We start from the raw sequence: 27,957 nt of genomic DNA, 5'->3' as shown, positions 1-27,957 counted from the left end.
TAGACCACAGCGTGCCCTCTCTTCCCTGCTAGTTCTTACCATTGCAATATTCCCGAGGCCAAAACGGGGGTTTGAATCTCAACCGAGTAATGCACCTGTGATTTTTTTTCACTGAACTCGGGAAAAGTACACGGGTAAAACCAAATAATATTCTTCATCCTTGATGCAACTTTAACATATGTTAAACTTCTAAATGGTGTTTGAAGCTTTGCATGGTGTGGAGAATAAGAGTAACTATAAATATGAATTTGAATCGTCAGAGTATACTGTTTGAAACCAACCCGGCTCTTTCCAGAGCCAGCACTCCCTCAAAGATATTTTACCCATGGTTTTACCCGCAAGTTCACTATTCATATTTATATTTATAGTTACTCTTTTTTAACATTTTTGTTGTTGTGCAGGCCTCTGAGTTCTGTCAGTCGCACAACTTGACCGTTGAAGACGGTGTCGTGACTTTCAGTCGTTCAGCCTTTGAGCATCCTGACATCACCCCTGTGGCGGAGAGGTCCCATTCCATCATTGAGGTCAAGAATTCAATGTCCATCGGAGAGGTTAGTGAAATTCTCTCACCGGTTCCAAATTTCATGAAGCTAGGATAAGTTTGCGGAGCGAAGAAAGTGGGTTGGGGTCCCTGTTGTGACACTTGGGTCCTTGAGCAAGATACTCAACTATAACTGCTTCTCTTCACCCAGGGGTATAAATGGGTACCTGTGAGGGTAGAGGTTGATATTGTGTATCAAAAAGCCTTTGGAGCGCTACAGTTTACCTGGCTGTATACTACCCAGGGAGCTGAGAAAGATTAGAGGGTTGTTGGCCCAATGACCAGAGCACTTATGTAAAGCGCATTGATACGGTTATTCTAAAATGCGCTTATAAGAACTTATTATTATTATTATTATTATTATTATTATTATTATTATTATTATTAGTAGTAGTAGTAAGGCGCTACAATACTTGGTTTCATAATGGCCTTAAAATATGCCTCTTATTAAAACCAGTTCTAATGAGGATTTTGAAATATCAGTCTGAGCTTCAAGTAGAGATTATTTTCTACCTCCTAGGTGGTCAACGGTGGGCCCCTCCCCCCAGAGGTCATTCATCATCCAATGTCAAGTTTCGACGAGAATGGGAACTATAAGGGATATACAGTCATTGCCAAGGCAACGCCAGCACCCACCAATGAGCAAGATGCGCCGATACCTGAGAAGGATCAGAGAATGGCAGGAAGCCCTGTCAAGGATGCTGAGACCCCGATGCCAACAGTGCCCTCTACAGTCCCTGCGGAGGTGAAGGCGTCGATGGCCGAGACGCCGTACTCTAAAGCGGTAAGGATTTTTTTATTTTTTTTTTGCTTGAGGGACTTGCCGAATTCAAACTCTGGTGTTTCTGATCAGCAGAATGTGGGTTCGAATCCCCAGCCATGACACTTGTCCTTCGGATGGGACGTAAAGCCAATGGTCCTTAGTTTTGTGTAATGCATGTAAAAGAACCCAGTGCACCTGGCTGTGACTGCTGTATGTGCCGTAGCACCTTATAAGGTGCTAAATAATTGGGTCTCAGAATTCATCACTGCAATAACCTATCTTCTGAAAGTTTGTATATACTCAGTGCCTTGAGTACCTTGTTTGGTAGATACGTGCACTTTTTAAGACTTCGATATTATTATTATCATTATTGTTATTTATTTGCCGCTTTAATGCAAACTTGGAGTTTCCCTAAAGCTTTGGGTTTTTTTTAGTCATTATACAATCTTTCACTTTACAATGTATTCAGCTCAAAGGCATGTGATGTGATGTTATTACAGACAGGATTTTATTCATGTGTGAAATTGTATGATGGATAAAAGGTATTCTGACTATTGTGTGTAGCCTTAGCCTGAAATGAAGTTCTGCCACAAACAGGATTTTTTGAAAAAGACAAACATTGCTGTGCTTGGCACTTGCCCAAGTCAAGTTTGTTTTCAAAAAGCTTCTGCATATCTGGGACTGGCAAATAGGCTTCTTTTCTTCCCCTCTTTTTCTGGATTTAAAAGTTTCCACATCTTTCCAAAAAGAAAAAATGTGGTAGTCGCGAATCGACTAATGATTTAATAGTCGCGTCAATGGCACTAGTCAACCAGGCCTACTTAGTAGTAGCTTGCCTTTTTTTTAACCTAAAGAATTAACCCAGGCAGTGTCACAGGTCAATAAAATCCGACCAATTTTTAGACTGTTTATTGGCAAACCTGATAAAAATCAACTACATTTATTTGTACACAGTTTTACCTTAATTCTTCCATTTCTTCCTGCTATGGCAATTTTTATGACAAAGGTTTGCATTTTGGTCGGTAGGTGCCAACATGTTAACAAAGTAAGTCCAAAACTTACGCGGTGACATTTTTGACCTCACTTTTGATCTCAATGGGGTTTTTTTTTTTCGTTTTTTTTTTTTAATGGAATTTGAGTTGGGAAAGAATTTTGTTAATACTTTCACATATGCTCTCAAATAAAATCCTCAGGGTAAAATAAAACTTTGAACAGAGGCTGTGTGGGAATGTAATGTTGGCTAAGTCCCTCGGTTTTCCAAATACGCATTAAGGCTTTTTCAATTTCAAAATCTCTAACTTAAAGGCAGTGGACATTATTGGTAATTACTTAAAATAATTATTATCCTCAAACCTTTATTTATTACGAGTAGTGGGAGAGGTTGATAGTATAAAACATTGTGAGAAACGGCTCCCTCTGAAGTGGTGTAGTTTTCGATAAAGAAGTAATTTTCCACAAATTTGATTTCGAGACCTCGGATTTAGAATTTGTGGTCTCAAAATCAAGCATCTGAACGCACACAACTTCGTGTGCTTGAAGGGTGTTGTTTTCTTTCATTAATGTCTCGCAACTTAAGCGACCAATTGGCCTCAAATGTTCACAGGTTTGCTATTTTATGCATATGTTGAGATACAGCAAGTGAGAAGACTGGTCTTTGACAATCACCAACAGTGTTCAGTGTCTTTAAAGTTGTTTATGCCAAAGGAAATTGGTAACAAGAGGGCCAGTCAAGCAGCTCAGTGAAAATGGGTCATCGGTGAGGGTGGGGTCACTGGTATTCCATCACATTATAATGGCAGGTATGTGACCCGCATCTGGTTATACCTGAAATGACTGAAAACTGTACTTTTTTAAGCTGTCTTTTCAGAACACTCACGACATTTTCATTCTTTGTATGAATTCATAAAGGTATCTAGGTTTTTTGAGGCATTGAATGGTGAGGTACCAATGTTAGTCAGGTTGGGGTAACAACATTTTTACACTTTGCTTTGTAGATTCTGTTCTTGTTAACTACATGTATTCTTAGAGAATAAAGGTGTTTTTGTGTCTTACTCATTGCAAAACCCGGATAGTTGTATTATTGTACTTTTTTAGTAAAAAATAGGAATGATGTAATGCTTGCTACTCTGTTAGCTTGGTAATGTAAGGGGGTATATAGGGGTGTATTGTGCCTTTGATCTAGTCTGAGAAAGATAATTGGGTGTAGGGCCATCACAGATTTGAATTTTGGAAAAATATAGCTAGGATTCCAAGCAACTTTCAGATTTTTCAAAGGCTGATACTGCATGTTATTCCACCTAATTATTTTCAAAGGGCAAATCTGTGATTCCCTAAAGCCAGTTATCTTCCTCATAACATACCCTGGGTGCATGTACCTCCCGCTGAGTGGCACTTTTTTACTATTAAGGAGAGGAGAAGAAAGGGGGACCTTGATGACAGAATATTGGGTTCAAGGTTGGAGCTGTGTTAGTTGTGTCCATGATGCAGATTTTGATGTGGTGTGGCCGAGCGGACTAGTGCACCAGACTCAAGTTCTGATGCCTGAATCGCTACAGAGTTGATGTGATTTCTGGTCTTTATATTTGTTTATTTATTTATTTATGGTTTATTTAAAAAACATTAAAAAATTCACGGTCCAACAACCAAATTGCATTCTGAATTTACAATTTCTAAAAGACATTCAAATCACACAAAATAAATCTTGCTACTATATATTTAAGATTGTATATTTTGTCTTACTCCCTTACTGTAGTTTTTTAGCCTTTTCAAGTTTCTTGATTTGTCTTGCAGTTTTTAATATTTGATGTATTTTCTTGTATATTGAACACAACTCAGCCCATGGGCTGCAATATGTGACCCACTCTGTGAAAATGAGTCAGATATCGCCCAATGCAATATTAAGTTATGGACAGTTTAATGTTTTTTGTTTTTGTTTTTTTCTTTTTAAGATCTTTAGTTGCATGGTTAACCTTTAAAACACTTATATTTAGGCAATAAAGCTATGAATACATCAATTTTGTGATCATACTTATGTCTAATTTGTATCCTTTTGCACACAATGGTAGTTTAAAATATCATTTTACTTGTAATTCGTTTTCACCAAATATGGTGTAGTGGTTAATTTCAAACGGAAGTAACTCAGCAACGCGATACACCCCAAAGCTTAGACACATACCAAATTACTGCTGCTGATGTGTTCTTTCCAGACATACATATAACTCAATTCTTGAAATTGCCTACATCTGACTCATTTTCACAGAGCAGGTCACATATATGATTTGTAACAAATCAATAATAATCAATTTTGAAAGAAATTTTAGTCTCACTTTTTGTCTTGTTTTGATGTTTTTCTTCTAAAAGGAAATCAAAGAAGCCGCCCGAGGGATGTTCCTTGAGGTCATCGATGAGATGGCTCTGGAGTTGAGTAACAGCCTACTGTACTGGGTCCATTACATCCGTAGTGGCTCCTCGGACATCTTGGACGAGGCGTATGAAGGAGCGTCCGTTCCTATGGTTGCTGAGATTGCCAAGGAGGTCGTGCAGGAGCAGAGAATGCAGGAGAAGAGGGTTCAGGAGCTGAGAGTTCAAGAGGAGAAACAGAGGTGGGTCAGATGTCGAGGGCAAGGGGAGGTGACACAGAGAAACCCTGTATTTTTTGTTTTTAATGCATATTCACTAGCTGACATGAATAGTGATGAGCTTATATAAATATTGATGACCTGTAAACCGGAGTATGAATAATGCATATCATTAAACCGACGGGCAACCTTGTTTTCAATCAATCAATTAATTGTAACATTTATATGGTGCCATTGTCTACAACGGATCTTTGTTTTGAAAGGGCAAGGGCACCAAGGCATTTTCTCCTGGTAAAGGGCACCCTATGAGGAAAGTGTACATTTGTACTGGAGCATTTCAATGGCACCAAGGCAATGACCAGGGGGCATGGAGGCAATCGCCTTCGTTGCCTCTGCTAAGTATCAGGCCTGCCGTTATAGAGTAAGCTATTGTAAACAAGTGACATTTGAGAGACCTCTTAAAAATATGTATTGTAGGTGATTGTCTGATGTTGTTAGGAAGACTGTTCCGTATCCTGGGGCCGCAGCAGAAAAGGTGTGTTCGCCCCAACTGTATTTGCTTCTAGGAATGAATAATGCTGACCAATTGAGCCCAAATTGTCACAGGTTTGTTATTTTATGAATATGTTGGAACAAACCTAGTGAGAACACTGGTTTTTGACAACTATCAAACATGTCCAGTGCCTGTAAGCAAGAAATCTTGTAATCTTGTTTGTCAGACTTCATGAAGCACAACTTGCCGAGATGACACGACGTAGATTAGAGCAAGAGCAGCAACAAAAACATCAAGAACAGCAACAAGCTTTGATGGAGAGGAAAGAGCAACAAAAGAGGATAGCGCTGGGTATCCACGAAGATACCCTAGCAACCGTCGTCAAGGGAGAGGCTGTTACTATAGCAACGAGGTTGGTTGAGGTTTATCGTTGCAAAAAGAGTGAAATTGAATTGATGTTGTATTTGCATCGTGTTCAAGAATATTAGTTTTGTTTGATCATTAAACCAGTGTAATGCAATACTTAAAACAAATTATTTAAAGGCACTGTACGTAATGTTGGGAATGTTTAAAGGTGTACAGTGCCTTTGAGGCTTAGCATAACTGTCCTAGTTTGTTGAAGTCTGTAGTTCCTTTCGTTTTCTTTTATTTTTAAATATGGGTCTTTCATTTTAAGTGAAAGTTTGGATTTGTGTCTTAAAAGAAAAAAAGAGATAAAGCAGGAAGTAGTATTCACAAAGAAATCTTCAAAATCTCACTTAGTGAAATTTTGTTTGAATGACAGTGAAATTGAACGCCAGCTGAGGATTGAGTGCATGAGGCGATCCATCGCTCACATCAGTCAAGAACTCATCATGGAGGTCATTGCCGAGGAAGGGCAACGAGTGTCAACTGAGCTCATTCAGATGGAGATTGCTCAACGTGACCAGCGACTTGCTGAGATTGAGAAAGCCGTGCTACTCGGACAACAAGCTAAATACTTACAGAGGTGAGAGTAGGTTTAAATGGGTTACATTTGTTATGTTTTTTTGTATTTTTATATAATATATATTGCCTAACTCACAAGGCCGGGCAGCCATTTTAAGGTGAGGTCTACACTAAACTGTTTTGGGCTATAACCCAAATCAAATGTCACCAGGGGCCTCGTTGCCACCTACTTCTTGGGCTGAAACAGGTTTATCATCTTTATAATCCATAAAGATGTAGGTATGGGTATCATCCACTGTAGGAGCCTGGTTGGTAGAGGGCAATGCACTACCATCCAAACTTTTTACAAAGTAATTATAATAATAATAATAATAATAATAATAGTAATAATAATAATAAGATTCGTAATGCGCACGTATCCACCCTGCTGGTTTTAGTGCCTTGCTCATTAGTTTTTTATCTTGAAAAAATAGTTATGAGGGTTTGACCGGCTGACATTGGATGTTATTATTATTATTATTATTATTATTATTATTATTTTATTTGCCATAACAGTACAAAACAAAATACAAGACACTATACCCCGTGATGGGCAAGGGACAACAAAAGCAAATACATACTATGATCCGTAGATCTGTTGTCCCACATCTGGGGTACACAATAAAATTAGTATAGATTTAACATCATATAGTACACAAAGCAATAATAAAAGAAGATAATTATACAACCAATAGTAAATAATAAATATGTAATATGTTGCCGAGTCGCAAACAGATTTCCCAGAGAGGTTAAATAGACTCACGTTTCCCTAGTTGTTCAATTTGGCTTACATCATGGCTTCTGACTGTCCACCCTTGAACAAAGATATATACGGACAAAGTATGCTTTCTCCTGAATCAGAGCATACTGATCAAAACGTTGAGTTGTCAACCACCAGTTCTTTTCCGAACCATCATTGCTTCTTAATGCCATTGGACACTTTCGGAACCAAAAAAAAAAAAAATGCACAGATTTACAAATAACCTTCAGGGTTTACAGAAGGTAATGGTGAAAGACTTCTCTTGAAATATTATTCCATGAAATGCTTTACTTTTTGAGAAAACATTAAAACATTTCTCTATTTCGAGAACTACGGATTTATTTTAAACACATTTCCTGACACGGCGAACTGTACGAAAAAAAGGGTGGGTTTTCCCGTTATTTTCTCCCGACTCCGATGACCGATTGAGCCTAAATTTTCACAGGTTTGTTATTTTATTAAGTGTCCAATGGCTTTAAAAAGTTGGGAAGGTAGTCCATTCTGCTCTACCAGCCAGGCTTCTAGTGAATGCATGCCTAGACCATGAAGCGAGTAACTCTGTTTCAGCCCCAGGAGTAGGTTGCAGCATGCCCCTTGTTGATCTGGGTCTATAGCACAAATGTAAGTGTGATGTTAGGCGATCTCTCATAAAAAAAGTTAAATAAATAAAAATCTTCTTGATTGCAAGATGCAAATGCAAGCAGCTCTGATATAACTGTCTGTTTTCTTTACTACTGTTTAGATGGTACAGGGTCTACACAAAGCGCATCCGACTGAGGAGGATGCTGCTGACCTTCCCAGCAGCCCCGCCCAACCAGAGCGCCCAGGAGCAGCTTAGGGTGTTGTGGGCGGGGCGTAGAGAGACCAAGGAGGTCACGGATGAAGGCGTGGCAAGGGAGAGGTCGGGTGTGACTCTGGAGTCTCCATACGGGTAAGATTCATGTTTTTAAGTTTTTAGTTTTTGTTACATTTCTGATTTTATAATTTGTTTTTAACCTTAAACGGATGTTTTTACCCTTACACAGTGTCTTAGCCAGGAATTTGGAAAGTGGGAGTGCAAACTGAAAAAGTGGGAGTGCAACCTAAAATCACTACAAAAAAAAAAAAGAAACATTGTGTGCGTAGACAACACGAGCGCGCAGCGCCAAGTCTGTCTCTCCCCCCCCCCCCCCCTTAAGGGCCCTGGAAGCTCTGGCTACTGTAGGTGCTCTCTGGTGGTTTCTGGTGAACACCTTCATGTCGTCTTTCTTGTGTTCTTGCAATGGGGATGACAGACATGCCAACTAGTACGTTTTTCCCGTATTTCGTACGGGTTTTTGTAAAAAATACGGGTGTATGGGTTTTGCAAAAAAAATACGGTTTTGAGCATCGCCACCGCAAAAATACAATTTTATCCCAGTTGGCCGTCGTGCCCTTTTTTAACTCAAGTTCAATATTTTTTTATTGACACAAATAAGTTTTCGGCCGACTACTTACGGCCGTTAATGATTATCCAGTGAACTTTATTATTCCACGGGGGTATTCCTTGTTCAACTTTCACCACACATCGAGCGAGCGCAACGGAGATTCCCTTGCGTCCATCATTGCACGCACGCTAGTAGCACAAACCTGCATTGCATACTACACGCCAGTTTATCAGACGTCCCGATTTCACAGGGAACCAGTCTAACACAATTCATTGAACAACAGAGGGCGCTGTTGTCAAATGCCCTTATATGGTATCGGTAGTTTTGTGAATGGACGAATCGAGTTTGCAAAAGAATGTTTTGCCAAAATAAAGACACAAAAGATATAGAGCGCCTGAAGCGAGATTTTTATAAGATAAATTTAAAAACTATGCCCCCAACAAACGAAACTTTTTGGGATGAATTTTTTTTTTTTGTCTTCTTCATTGAAATTAAATTGGTTTTGTTTTGTACTTGATGATATTTAATTAATTGACAAGGGTCTCTATGTGAAATAGGATATGATTAATCAATGTCTTTAAGATATGATGTATCATTATCTTTTTTCATACAAAACCTGTTCCATTGGGTTAACCACCCGTAGGGAAACCTCTGCCCAATTTTTTAATTTGTTTTGATTTGTTTTGATTTTATTTTATTTTATTTTATTTTATTTTATTTTATTTTATTTTATTTTATTTTATTTTATTTTATTTTATTTTTATTTTATTTTTATTTTTATTTTTATTTTATTTTTATTTTATTTTTATTTTATTTTATTTTATTTTATTTTTATTTATTTTTCTTCAAGTTTTAATTAACAGGTTTAATTAGGCTGTTTGATAACTTAATGGCCTTCACACCTTCTCTATTTTGCCTGTCTCGGGCTTAAAACTACGTTTACGCGTGTTTAAAAAAAAAATACAGGTTTTTGATGCAAAATACAGGTTTTGGGGTTTCAGAATACAGTTTTGTGATCCCAGAGGTTGGCATGTCTGGGATGACCAAATGTTATTTTGCATTTTACCTCTATGACACCCGAACTAAAAGGGGTGTGTTCATGTTGGATTACGGACTACTATTTTTGAACGCAGTATCATAATCTTTAAGGGTTGGGTGGTTATTAGATGTCATGCATTAGTTAATCTACATATTATTTCACTTTAAGTTTGATGGCTGCGTCTGACAAGAAAAAACAAAAAAACACTTGACTAAAGTGCATGCAAGATAACGTTATGCGTGTTGGTGCTTAATAGAACAAATACATTTGTTGTTTACCTTAGATTATTTTTAACGGAAAAAAGTTAACGGAATAGCACTTCGAATTAACTCAGTCACTCGAGGGAACGAAACAATATAATGACGGAACGACATATTGTTGTTATTTGACCCTTCATTTTGTTCCTACCTTTATGGGGGCTCTGTACTAACTCTTCAATAAGATGGTCATACTTACAATAAGTTATTAACCATTCTGAAATTGGTACCAGTTACTGCTAGCTCCATTCAAGGCAAATGTGTACCTCCTGATTACCTGGCAATAACAACTCAACTTTTACAGCTCATAAGATCAAGCTGGTCGTGTAGCATCATTTTAGAGTACGTGGGAGAACCACACACGATCATGATTAATGATCATGTCCCCGTATTGACATTGTAGATGAACATCCGGGAAAGGTCCCGGCTAAGGTCGTGTGCTGTGAATACAATCAGATTAATTTGTTGAGTTTTCCAGAGTCGTAAATAATCGGAATCCAACTTGAGATTTTTATTTGAAGCCTACAATCAGAACCATTGTTTTCTTTCTTATGAAAAATGTTGTTCACTGATTTATAAATGAGCTGATGTATTTTCTGATCATAGTGCTGTTTGCAAATTTATCCATAACGGCCGTCAGTTTATACCGACTTCTCCCCAAAGGCAGACAACAACACAAAACAATAAATGGCGAAATAGGATCTAAACATATTTTGGAAAGTCCCGTTTGAGACCCAGACAGAAGAGAACACGGGACCATACACTGAAGTGAAAAAAAAGGGAGCAGCATGTTGTATATTTTGAGATGTGTTTTAGAACACCCCTCACAAGTATTCTGCATTGTGAATAATAATGTCTTTATTACTAGAAACTTTTACTTGCTTATGCGATGCGCTATATAACACCCAGCTACTGAGGTACTTCACCCGTAGCAACCAATCTGCCCACCGTAGAGCAAGTACGTATTATAATCAAATTGAATTAGTATACGTTTATTGCTGTAGACATAAAAGCCTCCCTGTTTTTCATTGATCTGAAACTTCACACATATGATGCCTGCCAAACAGTAAACGTGTGTGTAAAATTTAAAGTGATTACCAAAAACTTCGCCACAGACATCTTCAAAAAGTCCATTTTGAAGAATTTTCAACTTGCCACTAGAGGGCGCTGTTGCAATTTATGATGTCATCAATACTTTTTTTGAATTGCCCACCCTTGCTAGACACTTTTATCGCGGAGAAAAAAAAATTCATAACTTTTACCACTTTTGAGTTACAGGGTACTTTCGTTTTTGGCCCGTTTCGACCAGAAGTAGAGGTCATGTGAGGTCACGCACACGAAATAAAATGAAGACCTAATTTATTCCTACCTAATCCCGTTAACAGAAATCTACGGTCTCTTGTGGTTGATTTGATATAGATTTTCAAAGATTTAAATAAAACACCTTTAAGATGACGTCACGTGACCGATGATGATGTCATCATGACGAATTTCGTTTAGGACCCTCCTTGCACCAATGCCCTTCATCACTGAAAGTTTCATTGCAATTGCTCTTTAGGAACCATGCAAAAAAATGCGAGTACTGAATAATCCTGAAACAACCAAATAAAAAAACGAACAAAAACAATAGCTGTTTCGCTGCACTTTGCTCTGAAACAGCTAATAATAAAAGAAGTTCATTAATTTTCACTGAAATTATTAGACAGCACGGCTTCACCCAAGCCGTGCATCAAATTTTTGCCCGTGTTTTCAAGCTAACACGGCGTGCATGGCTCGCTAGCTAACACGTTGCCCTTACACTGATTTGTATAGCACTGTATACTCGATACTTTCCAATGGTCTGTGAACAAAAATCCACTCAGATGGGATTCAAATCCACGACCTTTGCATTGGTAGTGCAGAGTCTTTTCAACTTTGTATTTTGTAAACTTCAGCAACTTATTGCAAGAGCTTTTTAACCCTTTTGAGACCACATCACTGACAAGGGGTTTGTACAAATGTGACACAAGCCATTTCAATGACTTTTGAATGGCATCCTTGAACAAAGATATGAACAAAATAGGGAGACAGGGCTAGAAAGCTCAGTTTGTGCCTCACATGGAGTTTGAATAAGCTTTGACATTTGTGCAATTCCAAATCCGCTTTTTGGGTAAGCATGGTTTTTATAAGGATAAGCATTTTGTTTAATGTTTATTCTTGCAGTATTGAGACTGGCCGGGAGAAAATTGCCCACTCCATCCTCCGGATTCACTACTTGCAAAACCTTCGCCGCCAGAAGGCGTGGTCATCCCTCGACCTCCCCACTGTACTTGGCAACTCCTTCCGTTCACATCATGCATCCTTGACGGGAGGCAGTCACCATGGCAACAGGCAGCAGCACCACTACTGGAAGCTGGTAGCTTCGCTGCCTGCATCGGGTTCACATGACCAGGAGAGGTTGTGTGATTGGCTGAAGGCGAAGCTGAGGAGAGGGAAACTCTCTGAGGGCGCTAGGAGGGGTCAGCTTGGGGACAATGATCAGGTATTCGTTTCTACTTTAATGTTTGTTTGAACTTTATTTAAATATAAAGTAATAAACCACAATGAACACTGACTGGGTAAAGTTTCCTCAACAAAAAATATTTGCATCCCTTCAATTATAATCCCTTGGCTGCCGCTTCCCAGGTTGTAGTGTAGACTTTGGTGTGATCCCTGGCTACATAGCAGTTATAGGTTGAATGGCTTCTGACTGGCACCCCGAATAAAGTTATTGACAAAGTAGGGATAGCTCAGTTTGTAAAAGCCCACTCTAGTAATTCATGCCCTCATCAACTTTTTTTTGTTCAACCCCAATTTTTTAAAATTTTATATGAATGCAAAATGCATCAAACGGCTCTACTTTCACTGCTCATCATAACATCATCTTCTTTTTATTCGATAGGTTGAAACACTTAGTTTGTACTCTGCAAGAGTGCCCCACGTATCACCCAACAAGCTCTGCACACTCAGTATCTGCACAAAGGTCACAATGGGGTCAATGACCTCTAATCATCATTCTAAGCGCAATCAGCTGCTAGGAACCAGCGGGATCCTGTTTGCACTGGATCCACCCAGTAGTAACCAGGTCAGTGAAGTATTAGTGAGGTGTGGTCAGATAAATAACTTGGGTGGTGATATTTGGGAGGAGGGGTTTCTCCAATTTGATATGGTTGTATAGACCTACTTCTAAAAACGCAGTCTTTAAAGGAACACGTTGCCTTGGATCGGACGAGTTGGTCTATAAAAAGCGTTTGAAACCGTTTGTTATGAAATGTATATTGTTAGAAAGATGTTTTAAAAGTAGAATATAATGATCCACACAAGTATCACTCAAAATTGTACGGTTTTCTTTTTACGTCGCGAACTATCACGGTCGGCCATTTATGGGAGTCAAAATTTTGACTCCCATATATGGCCGACCGTGTTATTGGACGAGGTAAAAAAAAAACAGGCAATTTCGAGGCATTATTGTGTGGATCATTGTATTGTACTTTTACATCATCTTTCTAACCATATGCATTTTATAACAAACGGTCATAAAACGCTTTTTCAAAGACAACTCGACCGATCCAAGGCAACGTGTTCCTTTAAATTAAAAGTCGCATCCCCTTCCCAGGTTGTATCGTAAACTTAGATGTGATCCCTGGCTAGCTACATGGTTGTTAAAGGTTAATGGGCTTATGACTGACATCCTTGATATTGATTACTAGGGAGGCCGTCAACACAGGGCTAGATAGCTCAGTTTGTAGAGCCCCGTTTCATTAATTCAGAGATTATTGGTAGAAGTTTCTCTCCAAGCAATTTTCTTTGTTCAAACCAAAATCTTTGAATTGTATATGATCACCAAAATGTAATTAACATACAGTTCGTATCATTAAAATTTCGTAGAATTTTTGGCGCCAAGCAAAGTCTCGACTGGACTCAATCCTACAAGCCAAACCGGTAACTCCGCCTCTCCCCTTAGTCATCGCCCTCTTTGATTGGTCAGCTACTGAGCCTGCTCAGAGCATGTGTATAGAGATGCTAGCTCTCGATCGACTGGCTGAGAAGGGTTTCTTGTCGGGTTATAATTTCTTGGAGGTCACTGAGGACGTTGAGTTGCCGCAAAACAGCCAAGAGGTAAGGGCAAATCTCCTTTTTGAAGATTGAAAGATAACAATTTTCTGCTTGATTCTTGTGACCAAATTCTGCAAGAAAACTCAACCGGTGATTAGGGCCTAATTTCTTAAAGCTGTCAAGCAGAAAATACTGTTTAGCACATTTCTTTGCTAAGCAGCAACAATGAGTGGGGCACCAGATGTAAAAATGTATTCCTAATTGAATTGTGACTGATAACCAGTTTCTTTTAAGCAAGGTTGTTCTTTGCTTAGCAGGTATTTATACTTACAGGCATTATGAAATTGGGCCCAGAACCCAATTCCGTAGAGGTATTTAAGCATATTTAGTTTAGTACAATAACTATCATGCTTACCATAATTAGGTTACCAACTAAAATACCATATTACTTGGACCATCTGTGACTGATATGCAGCTCAATTTTGCTCAGCAGCAAATTGTTAAGCTATATTTTGTGCTTAACCAGCTCTGTAAAATGGGGACTGAGTCCAATTTCCATTTCACTTGGCTACTTTTTTGCTGTAGCAGTGCTAAGAGGCCTGGGTTTGTGCTATTTTTGTTTCGTTTTTTGTTTATGCAATTCCCCAGACACACCAGGCCTGAAGGCCACTTCAAGGTGTGGGCTACAATTAGTTTTTATCCAGGGGCCGTTGCCACCTACTCCTTGGGCTGAAACAGGGTTACCCCTTTACAGTTCATACGGATGTAGGCTTGGGTATCATCAATCAGAAGCCTGGCTGGTAGAGCAGAAAGCACTACCTCCTCAGTAACGTTTGTTTGTTTACTTGTTTTGTTAACCTGACAGTTGAGCGAGTCTTTGGGTTGGCTGGCGACTCGTAGCCCCCCTCCCCCGTCCCTCTCTGAAGATAGCCTCAAGGGTTACCTGGACACTGGGATGACAGCCTTCTTCAGTCTGTCTCTCTATGAGGATGCCAAGACGCGCAGAGATGCGTGTTTACCCGAGCAGGTAGTTCATTCATTACTTTACAGATACTTACGAGACCTTTGGCTCTGAGGTTTAGACTTGGTCTATTTTTGGGGTGTCGTGACAGAGCGGATAAGAGCACCGAATTCCAGCTCTGGTGTTTCTGTTCAGCAGAGTGTGGGTTCGATTCCTGGTCGTGCCACCTGTGTCCCAGAGCAAGACACTTTACCATAATTGCTTCTCTCCACCCAGGGGTAAATGGGTACCTGTGAGGGCAGAGACGATTGTTGTGAATGATTTAGCTTGTTGCGCTACCTATTTGGCAGCACAGGCTGTATACTCCCCGCAGGGAGCTGAGATGGTTTAAGGAATAAAAAGGCCCAGTGATCAGGGGTAATATTGTCCGAAGCGCTTTGAGACATGGTTTATAAAGCGCTACATAAAAACCAAATACCCCTTGACGTATCAAACCAGTTCACAGATTTCATTGGATTGTCGGCCCAATGTATGTTGAACAAACTCTTGAAATTATTGAGTGATTTATCATTTACTGTGTATGCGGGCAGGCTGTTCCAGTCGTTTACAACATGGTGGTAGAAAAACTAAGTTATTACTCGAAGGCGTGACCTGCTCTTGAACATCTTGAAGTTATGACCCCTGGTTGAAGTGCAAAGGATTTTGTGTTTTCACTGCTTAATTATAGTGTCTAGGGTTAAACTTTGATGTTAAGAAAATTTAGTTTGAAGTTTTATGTTTTGATTTTTACAATTATGGATCATAGGGTCATTGTTTTTATTGTTTTTTCCTTATCGAAGGATTGCTGTCGTGTGATTAAACTCTACAATGCAACAGTCAGGCACCTTGCTGATGTGGCCAGCAGCGATTCCCTGACTTCCCTCTCATGGCCTCCTGCAGAGTTCACAAAGTCGGACAACCAATCAGGTATTGGACATATTGCAGTTGCTGTAAAAAATCTCTTAGCTTTTTTAGTGAAAAGCCTGCATTCTATATAGACCGAAATGCACCTAAAACCACAAAAACAAATCTTACCATGGACTTGGACAAGTTGGGGCGCACATTTAAAAAACTGTTTGCTTCAAGTTTGTGTGTCTATAATAATTGGGGTTTTTTTTTGTAGCGCTATTTACAATAGCCATATTAATGCACTTTACGTTAGTGCCCTGGTCTTTGGGAAAATACCATTCTTTTTTTAATCTTTCTCAGCTCCCTTCAGAGTATACAACCCTGGGCTGCCATGGCTCTTTGAGGGCATTTTTATACACAATATCAACCTCTACTCTCGCAGGTACCCATTTATACCCCTGGGTGAAGAGAAGCAATCATAGTAAAGCATCTTGCTAAATGATACAAGTGCCATGACACAGATTGAAACCCACCAGAACTTAGAGTCAATAGGAGACTTTCCAACGCTAGGTGGCAGCAGACATACCGGGTAAATTTCCATTGTTTACGTAGTTCTGAACATGCGCATAATTCTGAGAACAATGGATTTACCCGGTAAGTCTGCTGCCCTCTATCGTCCCAAAAAGTCTCCCATTTGCTCTAAACCACTCTCGCTTATAGTTATTAGTAGTGGCATTTTGAATCCTATACTTACACCAAAGGGTGCAGCTACATTTAAATAGTTGTCAGGGATCAGGAATATACATTTTGCTTTAACCCACAGATAAATATAAAGTATACTCAATACTTACCTGCCTCCTGTAAAAACAAACATTCCAGTTCTTATGCCAGTTTTAAAAACTGAAGGCGGGGGACAAACGAGATAATCCAGTTGAAATTTTGATATAATTGATTTGTTTGGTTATTGACAGAACTCCCAAGTCCTGATTGGAACTCTAAGAAGCAGATGGAACTTCTGAGGCAAAAGATACTATTTTTACTCTTACCAAGTCTACCTCTTATTAGCGAAGATGGTAAGCAATTACCTCTTATTAGCGAAGATGGTAAGCAAGTTCTAATCTTATCTAATCGTCCGAGTACCCTATTTTGTTTTTACCCTAGAGAGGAAGATATAAATTTTGGTAATCACTATTCAAATTAATAACTTGGTTAGAAGTACAGCAGCCTTTTCAATAGAATAGAGAATTTAATAGATGAAGAATATTAATTTTTTTTTTTAATATTCTTTATCCCGATGCAAATTTAACATCTATTAAATCGTTTGCAGTACCCGCTGCTAAACATAGGATTCGAACCGCCTCTAGCTGCCGGGCAATCTCGGTGGTCTAGTTGGTAAGACACTGCTGTAGAATTGCAAGGGTCGTGGGTTCGAATCCCACCCGAGTAAAATGCCTGTGATTTTTTTTTCACAGGACTCGGGGAAAGTACTGAGTATACAGTGCTACACACATCGGTGTATATGGGTAAAACCAAAAAATTAGTATAGAGAATCTTTTCACTCCAAAATAATGTGGTTATGGATTAAGATGTAAGTTTTCTATCCCCCCAAATTCGAAAAAGAACAATACAAATCTTGGCAAGCAGAAATAGGTTACCAGCCAAAATACCACTTACAGGGACACTTTCGGTAAACAGTATTGTCCAAGGCCCAGTATTGTCGTGTATCACAACTTATATATAAAATAACAAACCTGTGAAAATTTAGGCTCAATTGGAAAATAATGGGAAAACCCACACTTGTTTCCGCACGTTTCGCCGTGTCACGACATGTGTTTAAAATAAATCCGTAATTCTCGATATCGAGAATTGATATTGTTTTAATGTTTTCTCAAAAAGTAAAGCATTTCATGGAATAATATTTCAAGAGAAGTCTTTCACCATTACCCCTGTAAGTTATTTGTACATCTGTGAACTTTTAATTTTTGTTCTGTTCCGAAAGTGTCCAATGGCTTTAAAGGCAGTGGACACTATTGGTTATTACTCAAAATAATTATTGCCATAAAACCCTAGTTGGTAACGAGTAATGGGGAGAGGTTGATAATATAAAACATTGTGAGAAACAACTCCCTCTGAAGTGATGTAGTTTTTGAGAAATAAGTAATTTTCCACAAATTTGATTTCAAGACCTCAGATTTAGAATTTGAGGTCTCGAAATCAAGCATCTGAAAGCACACAACTTCGTGTGACAAGGGTGTTTTGTTTTTCTTTCATAGTTATCTCGCAACTTCGACGACCAATTGAGCTCAAATTTTCACAGGTTTGTTATTTTATGACTATGGTGAGAAGACTGGTCTTTGACAAATACCAATAGTGTCCAATGTCTTTCACTCCAAAAAACAATTTCTGCGTGGCTGAAACATTTTCTGCTGAATAGCTTTGTTACAAGATACTCCAGTTCAATTTACGTTAATGAAATTGCTGTGGTTTATTTTACTTACAGATGACTGGCAGTCTGTGGTGGATTTCTGTCACAAGTATCTCAACTCCCTTCCAGGGAGCCAGAAGAGCAAAGTTCCGCTCTTTGCAAGGTATTTGTCTAGTTGCTCAACTGTATTCTATAAACTGTATTCTGCACTATATTCTGTAAACCTTACTAGATAAACTCTAGAGGGCGCACTGTATTCTGCAAACATGATTGTTTTATGAATATCTCATATTGATTTACTTTCATTTAATGAGTGGAGAAATTTCTATATATTTCATTGGTGTTGCAGGCCTCGAAATAGCCCAAGGCACCCACAGTAATTGCCACGGTCCCCTGTGCTTTAACTGATGCCCTTTACAAATTTACATTGTCCTGATAGAAGTGCCCCTGACGAGAGGGAAATTGCTGTGCCCCTTCAAGACAAAGTTCAAGGCGTGGTGTTGATTTGTCAGACATTATATATATTTATTTTCATTAACAGGGTGCAGAGAATTCTAGAGAAGTTTCGTCGTTCTTTTGAAGACACCTGTTACCTGACGTATGATGCACCGGGCTGTGAGCCGCTGGCTGGGCATGTACCATGGAGTAGAATCATTGAAGAGTGTGTCAGCTATATGATGTCAATTGTACAAACTCAACGAGATAGTGGTAAGTGTCTGGGATGCCAAACTAGATGGTTGCAATGGCCTTCAGGGCCCAATTTCATGGAGCTGCTAAGCACAAAATTTGCTTAGCATGAAATTTTTGCCTCGATATTTGGCCCCGGTTGGATTTCCTGACACTGGAATATCTGTTCTGTAGCGTGAATAAAACACTGCCGCAACAATCATAGTCGGCTAAGCATCCTAATGACAACATCACACCAACATTTTGTGGAGAACACAATGAGGCAATTTCAGTTTAAGACGTGGGAGGAAAACCCCTCTAGGGCAAACCCACGCAGTTGGGTAGGAACTGAAAAACCCAATCCACATGCAAGGATCTGGTTCGGGTATCTAACCGGGGTCCAGAGGTCAAAGACCGAAACCACTGAGCCAACCTAATTGCCCAGAAAGAAGCTACCTCTGCTTCGGAGTAAAGTTAAAGGCAGTGGACACTTTGGTAATTACTCTAAATAATTATTAGAATAAAACCTTACTTGGTAACGAGTAATAGGGAGAGGTTGATAGCATAAAACATTGTGAGAAATGTCTCCCTCTGAAGTAATGTAGTTTTTGAGAAAGAAGTAATTTTTCACGAATTTGATTTCGAGACCTCAGATTTAGAATTTGAGGACTCAAAATCAAGCATCAGAAAGCACACAACTTCGTGTGACATTGAGCTCTTATTTTCACATGTTTGTTATTTGATGCATATGTTGAGATACACCATGATCAAGTGAGGAGACTGGTCTTTGACAATTACCAAAGGTGTCCATTGTGTTTAAGCAAATCATCCCCTGCAAATTACCTCTTTCAGAGCCAAGGTCATATATGTAAGATATATTTTATATAGTGTGAAAGTTAACTCCAGAGTTAACATACTGAGTGTTCATTTTCACCAGAAACATAGGGTAGGGGTTGGTCAAACTTTCCGGAATTGGCTCAGTAGTATTAGCAGGAAATATCTGAGCTTGGCATCTACTTAAAGTTGTGTTTAATTAATTATGGTAATGGAAGCAAGTTGATAAAAAAGTAAGCATTGAAATTATTATTAGCATAATAGATTTGTGCCAATGAGCCTGATTTGCCTCACACTAAATGTATTCCCATTGTTTTTTACAGATGACGGTGAAGAAGGGAATGACCTGACAGTATTTTACATTCAGAGTGAGTTTGATGCTTTTGAAATACCACATACCTGGAGAGATGCTGTCAATACAACCAGGGCGGAAACCTTTGTTCAGCCACCAAGGTAATAATAATAAGAATCATTTGTTCTTGAAAAATCATGACTACATGGACCTTGTGAAACAGTTTCCTGTGTACGCGCAATCCGCTATTCTCACCACACATGGCCTAGCTGTTCACATGACCAGCGCCAACCAACCCAGAAACTAAAATGCCATTTTATAAGACCACCGCTGCGTGTTGCATGAGAGTTTTGTGTATCATTGTCTCCTCCATAGTGAACTGGTTATAAAAAATACATTACATTACACAACCCTAAATGCTGGTACGGTTCCAATAAATCAATCCTCCAATGACTAATAGACCGATCCGTTAGGCTCCGGCCGCGGCGCACGTGTGAGCAAGAACATGTGAGCCTCCCCAATGCCATTCTGCACAACTCTGCCGGGCGCACCAAGATTACGCGCACATATGTCAGACTTTATTTTGTCAGACTTTTGGTGGCACTATGGGTTGTGATTGGTCAATACGCAATGGGGCGGAGCTTAATGGATTGGTCTATTAAGCCATTGCTCCAAAGTGTAATGACCATGGGAGTCATAATCATTGATATCCTAGACTGGATCATTCAAAATATTTGAAAGGGGTCATAGATGTTTTTTTTTATTAAGGGGCAGAAAACTATATTACCGCTTTGGTAAAAGGCAAATATATTCCATGTCAAATACAGACCTACCAAATATCAAGCCTTGAGATGAGTGGAGCCATCTGTAATTATTTAAAGTAAAAAGGGCTCAAATAATCCTAGGCAAAAGCTTGGCATGATATGTCTTGGATGGTATGGATATAAACATTGGAATAGCTAAGGTACTTGACTTTTATCCCACATCATATATCTCCATTTAAATTCAGTCTCACCCAAAACATTATTTTCTACTCTTTTTTTGTTGTTGAAGATTTGTCTCACATATTGCCAGCGTTGTCCGGCAGAAGCAAGCCAACTTTATTGAAAAAATCCAAGAAGCAAGTTTAATCGAAAGACAGAACGAAGAAACGCCAATCACCGTTCTGGAGAGGGAACCCTCGCGTGATGTTGCCGCTAAGAACGCAGCCACAGCGGTGAAGACAGTGCTGTATTCCGCCAAGGAGGAATCCAAAAAGTAAGATAAATGTCCTTCCTTTGCAGGCATCAAGATTAACAATGGCCTGCTTGCCCAACGCCATTGTTTTTAAAATCAAGCCCGGTTAATACTTCCTGCGAATGGGAATGCAAAGCGAATCTTGATATCACACATTCGCAACGAATAGTTCGCAGCAGTTCAACTCTGCTCAACTCACTTGCGAATATCGCTGCGAACGGAGAGTTGTATCGTCAAATTCGCATGAAGTATGAACCAGGCTTTAGGCTAGTAATTTTATAACTGGACAAGTCCTGCGTTTTTATGGTCTAATGTTTCTATGTGACTAAATAATAACAGTTGGTGAAATGTCAGCCATTAGTCCGGAGGTCATTGGTTCAAATTCCACTAAATTTGTCTTTGTTCAACCCTAAATCATTTAAAATTTACCAGTCAGTTTCTCTTGTGTTGTAATATTCAATAGTATGAACAGTTGCACCCCCCCTTAAATGAACATGTTGCCTTGGATCGGAAGAGTTGGTCTATACCAAGCGTTTGTAACCGTTTGTTATAAAATGCATATGGGTGGAAAGATGTTTTAAAAGTAGAATACAATGATCAACACAAATTTGCCTCGAAATTGCGTGGTTTTCCTGTTACTCTGCAAAATAACACATGTTAGCCGACGAGGTAAAAGGAAAACCGTGCATTATCGAGACATGTTTGTGTCGATCATTGTATTCTACTTTTACAACATCTTTCTACCCATATGCATTTGATAACAAACAATTACTAACACTTTTCAAAGACCAACTCGACCGATTCAAGGCAACGTATTCCTTTAAAAATAAAAATATTTGTTGGAATTGTCGATGACCTGGCTGTCACTTTCCAGGTTGTACCAAAAATCTGGTTGTGAACCATGGCTACACGGCAGTTTCTTAAAATGAAAATTTGAAGTAATTTCGGAAATAAATCTGTGGTGTTTTCTTTGCTATTATGTAAAGGTTTGACGCTCTACTCCAACAATGGCTTCATGGCACAGTAGAGGGCGCTACATTACAAGATGGCGCTACACTACAACATGGTGCTGCATTCCAAGATGGCGCTAAGCGGTCTCCACGGCAACAAGATGCAGTCAAGAGGACTCCATCTCTCTTTGGCTCCTCGCCTCACCATGTGGAGCAGAGTCTAGATAACCTCAGGATTAGTATCGAGTCTGAGAAACGAGCCGACAGACTCGCTGAACTCAGACTGGCGAATGTACTCACCCTATGATGCATCTGTGGCACGTTCCCCTTCTTCAATTGCAATAGGGTGCGTTTGATTAGATTCCCAAAGTCAACCCAGGTCGACCCCCCCGGTGCGTTCAAATAGCTTTGACATCATTTGCGGGGCTCACCCAGGTCAGCCCCAAGTTCCCTACTTGTGGTTTTGACATTGAAAATATTCATTTTATGTTTTTTCGGAAGTCAGTTTCTGACATACATGTAATGCACAGAAAGAAAGTAGTTCCCGTCTGCTTTCCCATGAGCACATATGAGGGGCTCACTTGGATGAGCACACTGGGGTTGACCCAGGGAAGCTAATCGAACACACTCTATAAGGACTGCTGATTAAAGGCACTGGACATGTTTGGTGATTACTCAAAATATAGTATACAACATTGTGAGAAACGGCTCACTCTGAAGTAACGTAGTTTTTGAGAAGAATGACTTCAGGCCTGAAGCCTTTCTCAGGCATCTGAAAGCACACAAAGTTGTGCAACAAGGTGTTTTTTCCATCATTATTTTCTTGCAACTTAAATAACTTGTTGAGTCAAATTTTCACAGATTTTAATTTTTGCATATTGTGGTTACACCAAGTGAGGATACTGGTCTTTGACAATATTATTACCAAACGTCTCCAGTGCCTATAACGATATCTAAAAAAGTGTAAGACTATCTTAGTTCCCGTCTTCAACTGCATTAAAGAATGCTGATTATCTTTATACCAAACAAGAACCAGACTATCTTAGTCCCTGTCTTCAATTGCAGTAGAGAATACTGATTTTCTTTAAACAAAACAAGAGTCTGACTATTTGTTGTCCTCAAACCTTGGTTTACAGTGATATACATGAGTGAGCAATAAGTTAGCTAGTTTGTTGTGTTGACCTTGGCCCCATTTCATAAAGCCTGTAAGCACAAAAACTTGCTAAGCACAGAAAAGCATTGTTAACTGAAACAGATTACCAGTCAAACTGTTTGCTATTGTTTTGCTTAGCAAAGAAATTTGTCAAGGGGTATTTCTAATGATAAAACATCTTTATGAAATTGGGCCCTTGTTACCTTGTTTACAAAAAGAGCTACTTAAAGGCAGTGGACACTATTGGTAATTACTCAAACTAATTATCGTCATAAAACCTTTCTTGATTAGGAGTTATGAGGAGAGGTTGGTAGTATAAAACATTGTGAGAAACGGCTCCCTCTGAAGTGACGTTGTTTCGAAAAAGAAGTAATTTTCCACGAATTTGATTTCGAGACCTCAAGTTTAGAATTTGAGGTCTCAAACTAAAGCATCAGAAAGCACACAACTTTGTGTGACGGAGGGTGTTTTTTCTTGCATTATTATCTCGCAACTTCGATGATCGATTGAGCTCAAATTTTCACAGGTTTGTTATTTTATGCATATTTTGAGATACACTAACTGTGCAAACTAGTCTTTGACAATTACCAATAGTGTCCACTGCCTTTAAAACATTCCATGGCTGATATCATGAGTGAGGTTGCTTCAGCTATGGCTGGATCATAATTCATTGAAGTAAAGGACTTTGAAACACACTTAGCAACTGGCGTAGCTGTAGATTCAGCTGCCTATTTAGATGTTAGGTGGGGTTATGCACATTCCCTTTTTGGGGTCAGCTATATAAAGCCTGGTTCATACTTGCTGCGAATGCTTCGTGCGATGCGAATTTCATTGCGTCACAAAGGGAAATGGAACGCGTACCGATTGTTGCATCACCAACATTCCCTTCGCATTCGCAGGAAGTATGAACCGGGCTTAATGATGCATCTCTTCCTAATCTACTTTAACGATGCTGTTCTGTTCTTGATTTGGAACAACTTATATCTGTGGACAATTTCTTTCTCATTATTCAGTTAAGGTTTTAAACATTGCTGTTTTCATACACTGTATCTGTACATAAATTTAAAACCTAAAGACATGATGTTATTTGTGTTTTTGTAAAATCAAATCATGTCTTTTGATACAACTGAAAAATTGTTGCATTGGATGGAGGAGTTTTGATATTAAAAAGAAATGTTTGGAACTTATAAAAAGTGAATCTGTGTAGTGTTTTATTGAATAGTGATTAACTAGTTGACCCTTTTCTTTACAAAGGACTTCTGTTGACTGCTCTCATAGCCCTTCTTCTCTAATTGGGCGAATTTTGTGGCCCAAGCTTGCAAAGAAAATAAACACTCTGGCCTCAGCATACAGGTCATTAATTTTGTTATGACACTGTAATATTGTTACTTTTCACCCTCCATGCCCAAGTTTCAACTGGTTGGAATAAAGGGAAAGATTGAGGGTAAACTAAAATAAAGTAGCAATCCCTTCAAAATGGAGTGGAAAGATCTAAATAGTGTTAAACACCTGATGTCAAACTGAGGAAACAAAAACCATTTATTTGCCGATATCTAGGCCAGGAATTTCATTTTTGGACCATGTTGAAAGGGCAAGGCCATTTTCATTTTGCAAAGAGCACTTCGTAATGGCAATAGGAAACCTTTGAAGGGCACCAAGGCCAACACCAGGGGCAATGGAGGCCATGGCTTGCGTTTATTTCCAGTACTGGATATCAATAATTTTGGGATTATATGAAAGGGAACTTGATAAGAAAGGCGCATATTCAAGGTGATCATTAGAGTATGTGAAACTTGACCTTTGAATGAACCTGTCTGTTCTGTAGGAATGTGTGCTTCACCAGGGGTCTTTTTTTATGTCACAATATTTTGATAATGATAGAGTTGAAGTTTCTTGCCTGATTCTTTTGTATCAAAGAGCAATAATTACTTTGAAAGTGGTTGACTTGAGTCGACTAGACTTCACCATAGTCAATCTAGATATCACTTGAACCTTGCGATGTTTGACTTACTAGTCCACCAACTGGAAGAACCTAGCCCCGGAGCACTGTTTCCATAACCAAAATGGGTTACCTGACTGTTTTAATTGAAGATGGCAGATGAAAACTAGAAAGTTTTGAAACTTTTGCAATTGGAGGACCATTGCCTCTGGATTCAACATTGGGGTTTTTTGTGCTTTGGGCTATAAAAATTATTTGTTACTAAAATTAAAAATGGCTGAAAAGATTGATGTATTATAAAGTAGAATAGAATCATATGATTCACATAATATCTCTTCAAACTGTGTGGACCATGACATAATACGGATCGCTACTTTGTAGAACCACATGTTTTACTCCACAAACTGGTGGACGGTGTGTTCAGCTGGGTTTTGTTTTGTTTTTTGTCACAGGCAAGTTTATGTTGTTGAATCACTTCTCACAAATTGCAACACATTGTAGGTTGAATTAGTGCATGAACAATAATGAGCAACTCCAAATGGCACAATTTTGAGAGATTTAAAGTAAATTCCCCTTTAATATAAAAAAATTGTAGTTTACGGTGTGGGGGGTGTATGTCTTGGGTAACACCCGTACTACCCAAACTAGCTCAAAGGCCTAACCGACCCATTTTCATAGATCTGTTTTATACAGAAAATGTTGGCCAACAAGTTTCTGCTAAGCGACAACAAGCAGGACACCAGTGTGCTAATTATAAAGTAATCAATTGTAACTTTTTTTCTGGTCAGCATATTTTTGTTATGCTAAGCAAGTTTTTGTACTTTAGCAATTAACTTTATGAAATTGGACCCTGGGCTGAAAAAGCTGTTTAGCTGGAAGTCTGAGTGCTAGAAAGTAACATTTTGACAGGGACCAATCAGAAATCTGCTTCCGCTAAGCAAGGATTTGTCTGTGCTTGGAAATTGTAACTTTTTGATGTGTTGAATTTGCCCAAAATCCTGTAAAAAATTAATAAAAAAGGACAATTAATTTTTAATGCTTTTTTCCAGAAAAATTTCCAAGTTCCACTATTACTTTTAGTAATCTTTGTAATTAATTCTCGGACAAATAATGCGTAAGTTTAATACCTATAAATAATGTTTGAAAGCATTTGAAAAGATATTTTTTAAAAAGAGGCCGTATAGCTAACTCAAGTCATTTGCCCTAAATAAATCCCAGGGTAAAAATTAACATAAAGCGCCCTCTGTTGCTGGAGATAAAACGACGGGTACCAGTGAAATTTTGGGTTCATTCAACACAGGGAAGGAACACGTACAGGGTTTTCTCTTAGACGGAAAACGGTACTGTACTTGACCAGGAGTTATTTCTGAGATATTTGTGTAGCTGTCACTAACGTGAAAGGTAAGAATGATTAAACATCACGGAGTTGGGCACCTATATTTTTTACAGCATCCTTCAACAGTCGTATTCGTTCGTATCGTACACAGATGTTAGTGTAGCAAGTACACCGTGTAATACTGTGACGGTCAGTGCATTTGCTATGTGTTTACGAAGTTATGCAACAGCGCGTGCGCGAGCTGGTCGGTGACTTGCACCGATCTACGCATGTGTTGTAGGCGGAGCGACGGGTTGGCCGTTGCGTGTGCACGCTCCCATAGAAGCCACGTACGTGTTCTTTGTTTTGTTTACACAGTACATGGTTTACAAGTGATTTGTTTATTCAGTGTTATCTACAGGCATGAGAATCTTCCGGTTTAAACCGGAATTCCGGTTTTTTTCCTTTCAAAATTGTGGTCTCCGAGTTCGATGTGAATTTGCTATAAAATTCGGGGGGTAGGTTTTTGGGGGTATACATTTGGATTTCTCTAATCCCTCTTCTCTAGTCAGACAATGTCAGTTTACCTTTGTAATTGTTATTATCGCGGATCCACACGTACGGCGTTCATGAAAAAAACGGCACCTAAAAACTAAACAATAAATTGCCGTCCAGCAACTGGCCCAGTTTACGGCTTGTGGTCTTCCTAGCATCGCGCATGCATGCAGCAGCAGCGACAGATGTATAAACTTGCCTCATTCCTTGCTTCGTTTATAGTGGTATGGTTCAATAATGTTTGCGTGTAATGCGCTTGCTGCTGCAGCAAAGATAACACGTGTGGAGACTTTTGAAAGTCTTCTGAAAAAACAATGCACGTGTTTGCACCATGTGTACTGTGTACTGTGTACTGTGTACGTGCAGGTTTGTACACGAACCAATGAGCGGAGCGGCGCGGCACGAATCTGAGATCGCCGGCAGGCCATGGAAAACTGGTACCTGTTACTGCCTCACAACCAGCGAAAGATATATTGGGAACCAGCGAACACACTGTACGTCCGGACGACGTGCTTTCTTCATTGGTTCTATTTCTATGTTGGGGTCTAATCTCAACCTCGTTCCAGTTATACCCTATGCTGATAACAACCTCTTTCTCAAAAACACATCGCTCTCGCCAGATATATAGAATAATATTATTTTAAAATGTGCGTCGCCGACGGATCGTTAAAATCACAAACATTTAATTTCAAAAGAATTTCTTTTACACAACCGAATTTCAAATCAAGAACCTATAAAAATGGTTGTTGGTGAGAAAAAAAGCATTTTCAAGGGCAGAAATAAGGGATAAAATTTAAATATTATTACTATTATTTTTTTGTTTTCCTTTCTTTTTCCGGAATTGTTACAAAATCGCAGGCGAACCC

General features: G+C 39.0%; 1 protein-coding gene across 1 annotated transcript; it reads left to right on the top strand.

The window, feature by feature from the left end:
• Positions 1-377: 377 nt before the first annotated feature.
• LOC117301009 (germinal-center associated nuclear protein-like) lies at positions 378-22,793 on the top strand (the record flags this gene model as incomplete). Its single annotated transcript, XM_033784888.1, has 17 exons — positions 378-551; positions 1,062-1,325; positions 4,665-4,906; positions 5,602-5,787; positions 6,160-6,363; positions 7,844-8,032; positions 12,006-12,324; positions 12,724-12,906; positions 13,710-13,940; positions 14,743-14,904; positions 15,678-15,804; positions 16,698-16,799; positions 18,227-18,314; positions 18,693-18,859; positions 19,975-20,104; positions 20,997-21,200; positions 22,166-22,793. Coding segments are annotated over 17 exons (3,243 nt in total), but the record flags the coding sequence as incomplete, so codon positions are not given.
• Between the last annotated feature and the right edge of the window lie 5,164 nt (positions 22,794-27,957).

Source organism: Asterias rubens, chromosome 16, assembly GCF_902459465.1.
Source record: "Asterias rubens chromosome 16, eAstRub1.3, whole genome shotgun sequence".
Lineage (NCBI taxonomy): Eukaryota > Metazoa > Echinodermata > Asteroidea > Forcipulatida > Asteriidae > Asterias > Asterias rubens.
Note: the sequence above shows the minus strand (reverse complement) of the source record. Positions and strands in the feature narration are given on the sequence as shown.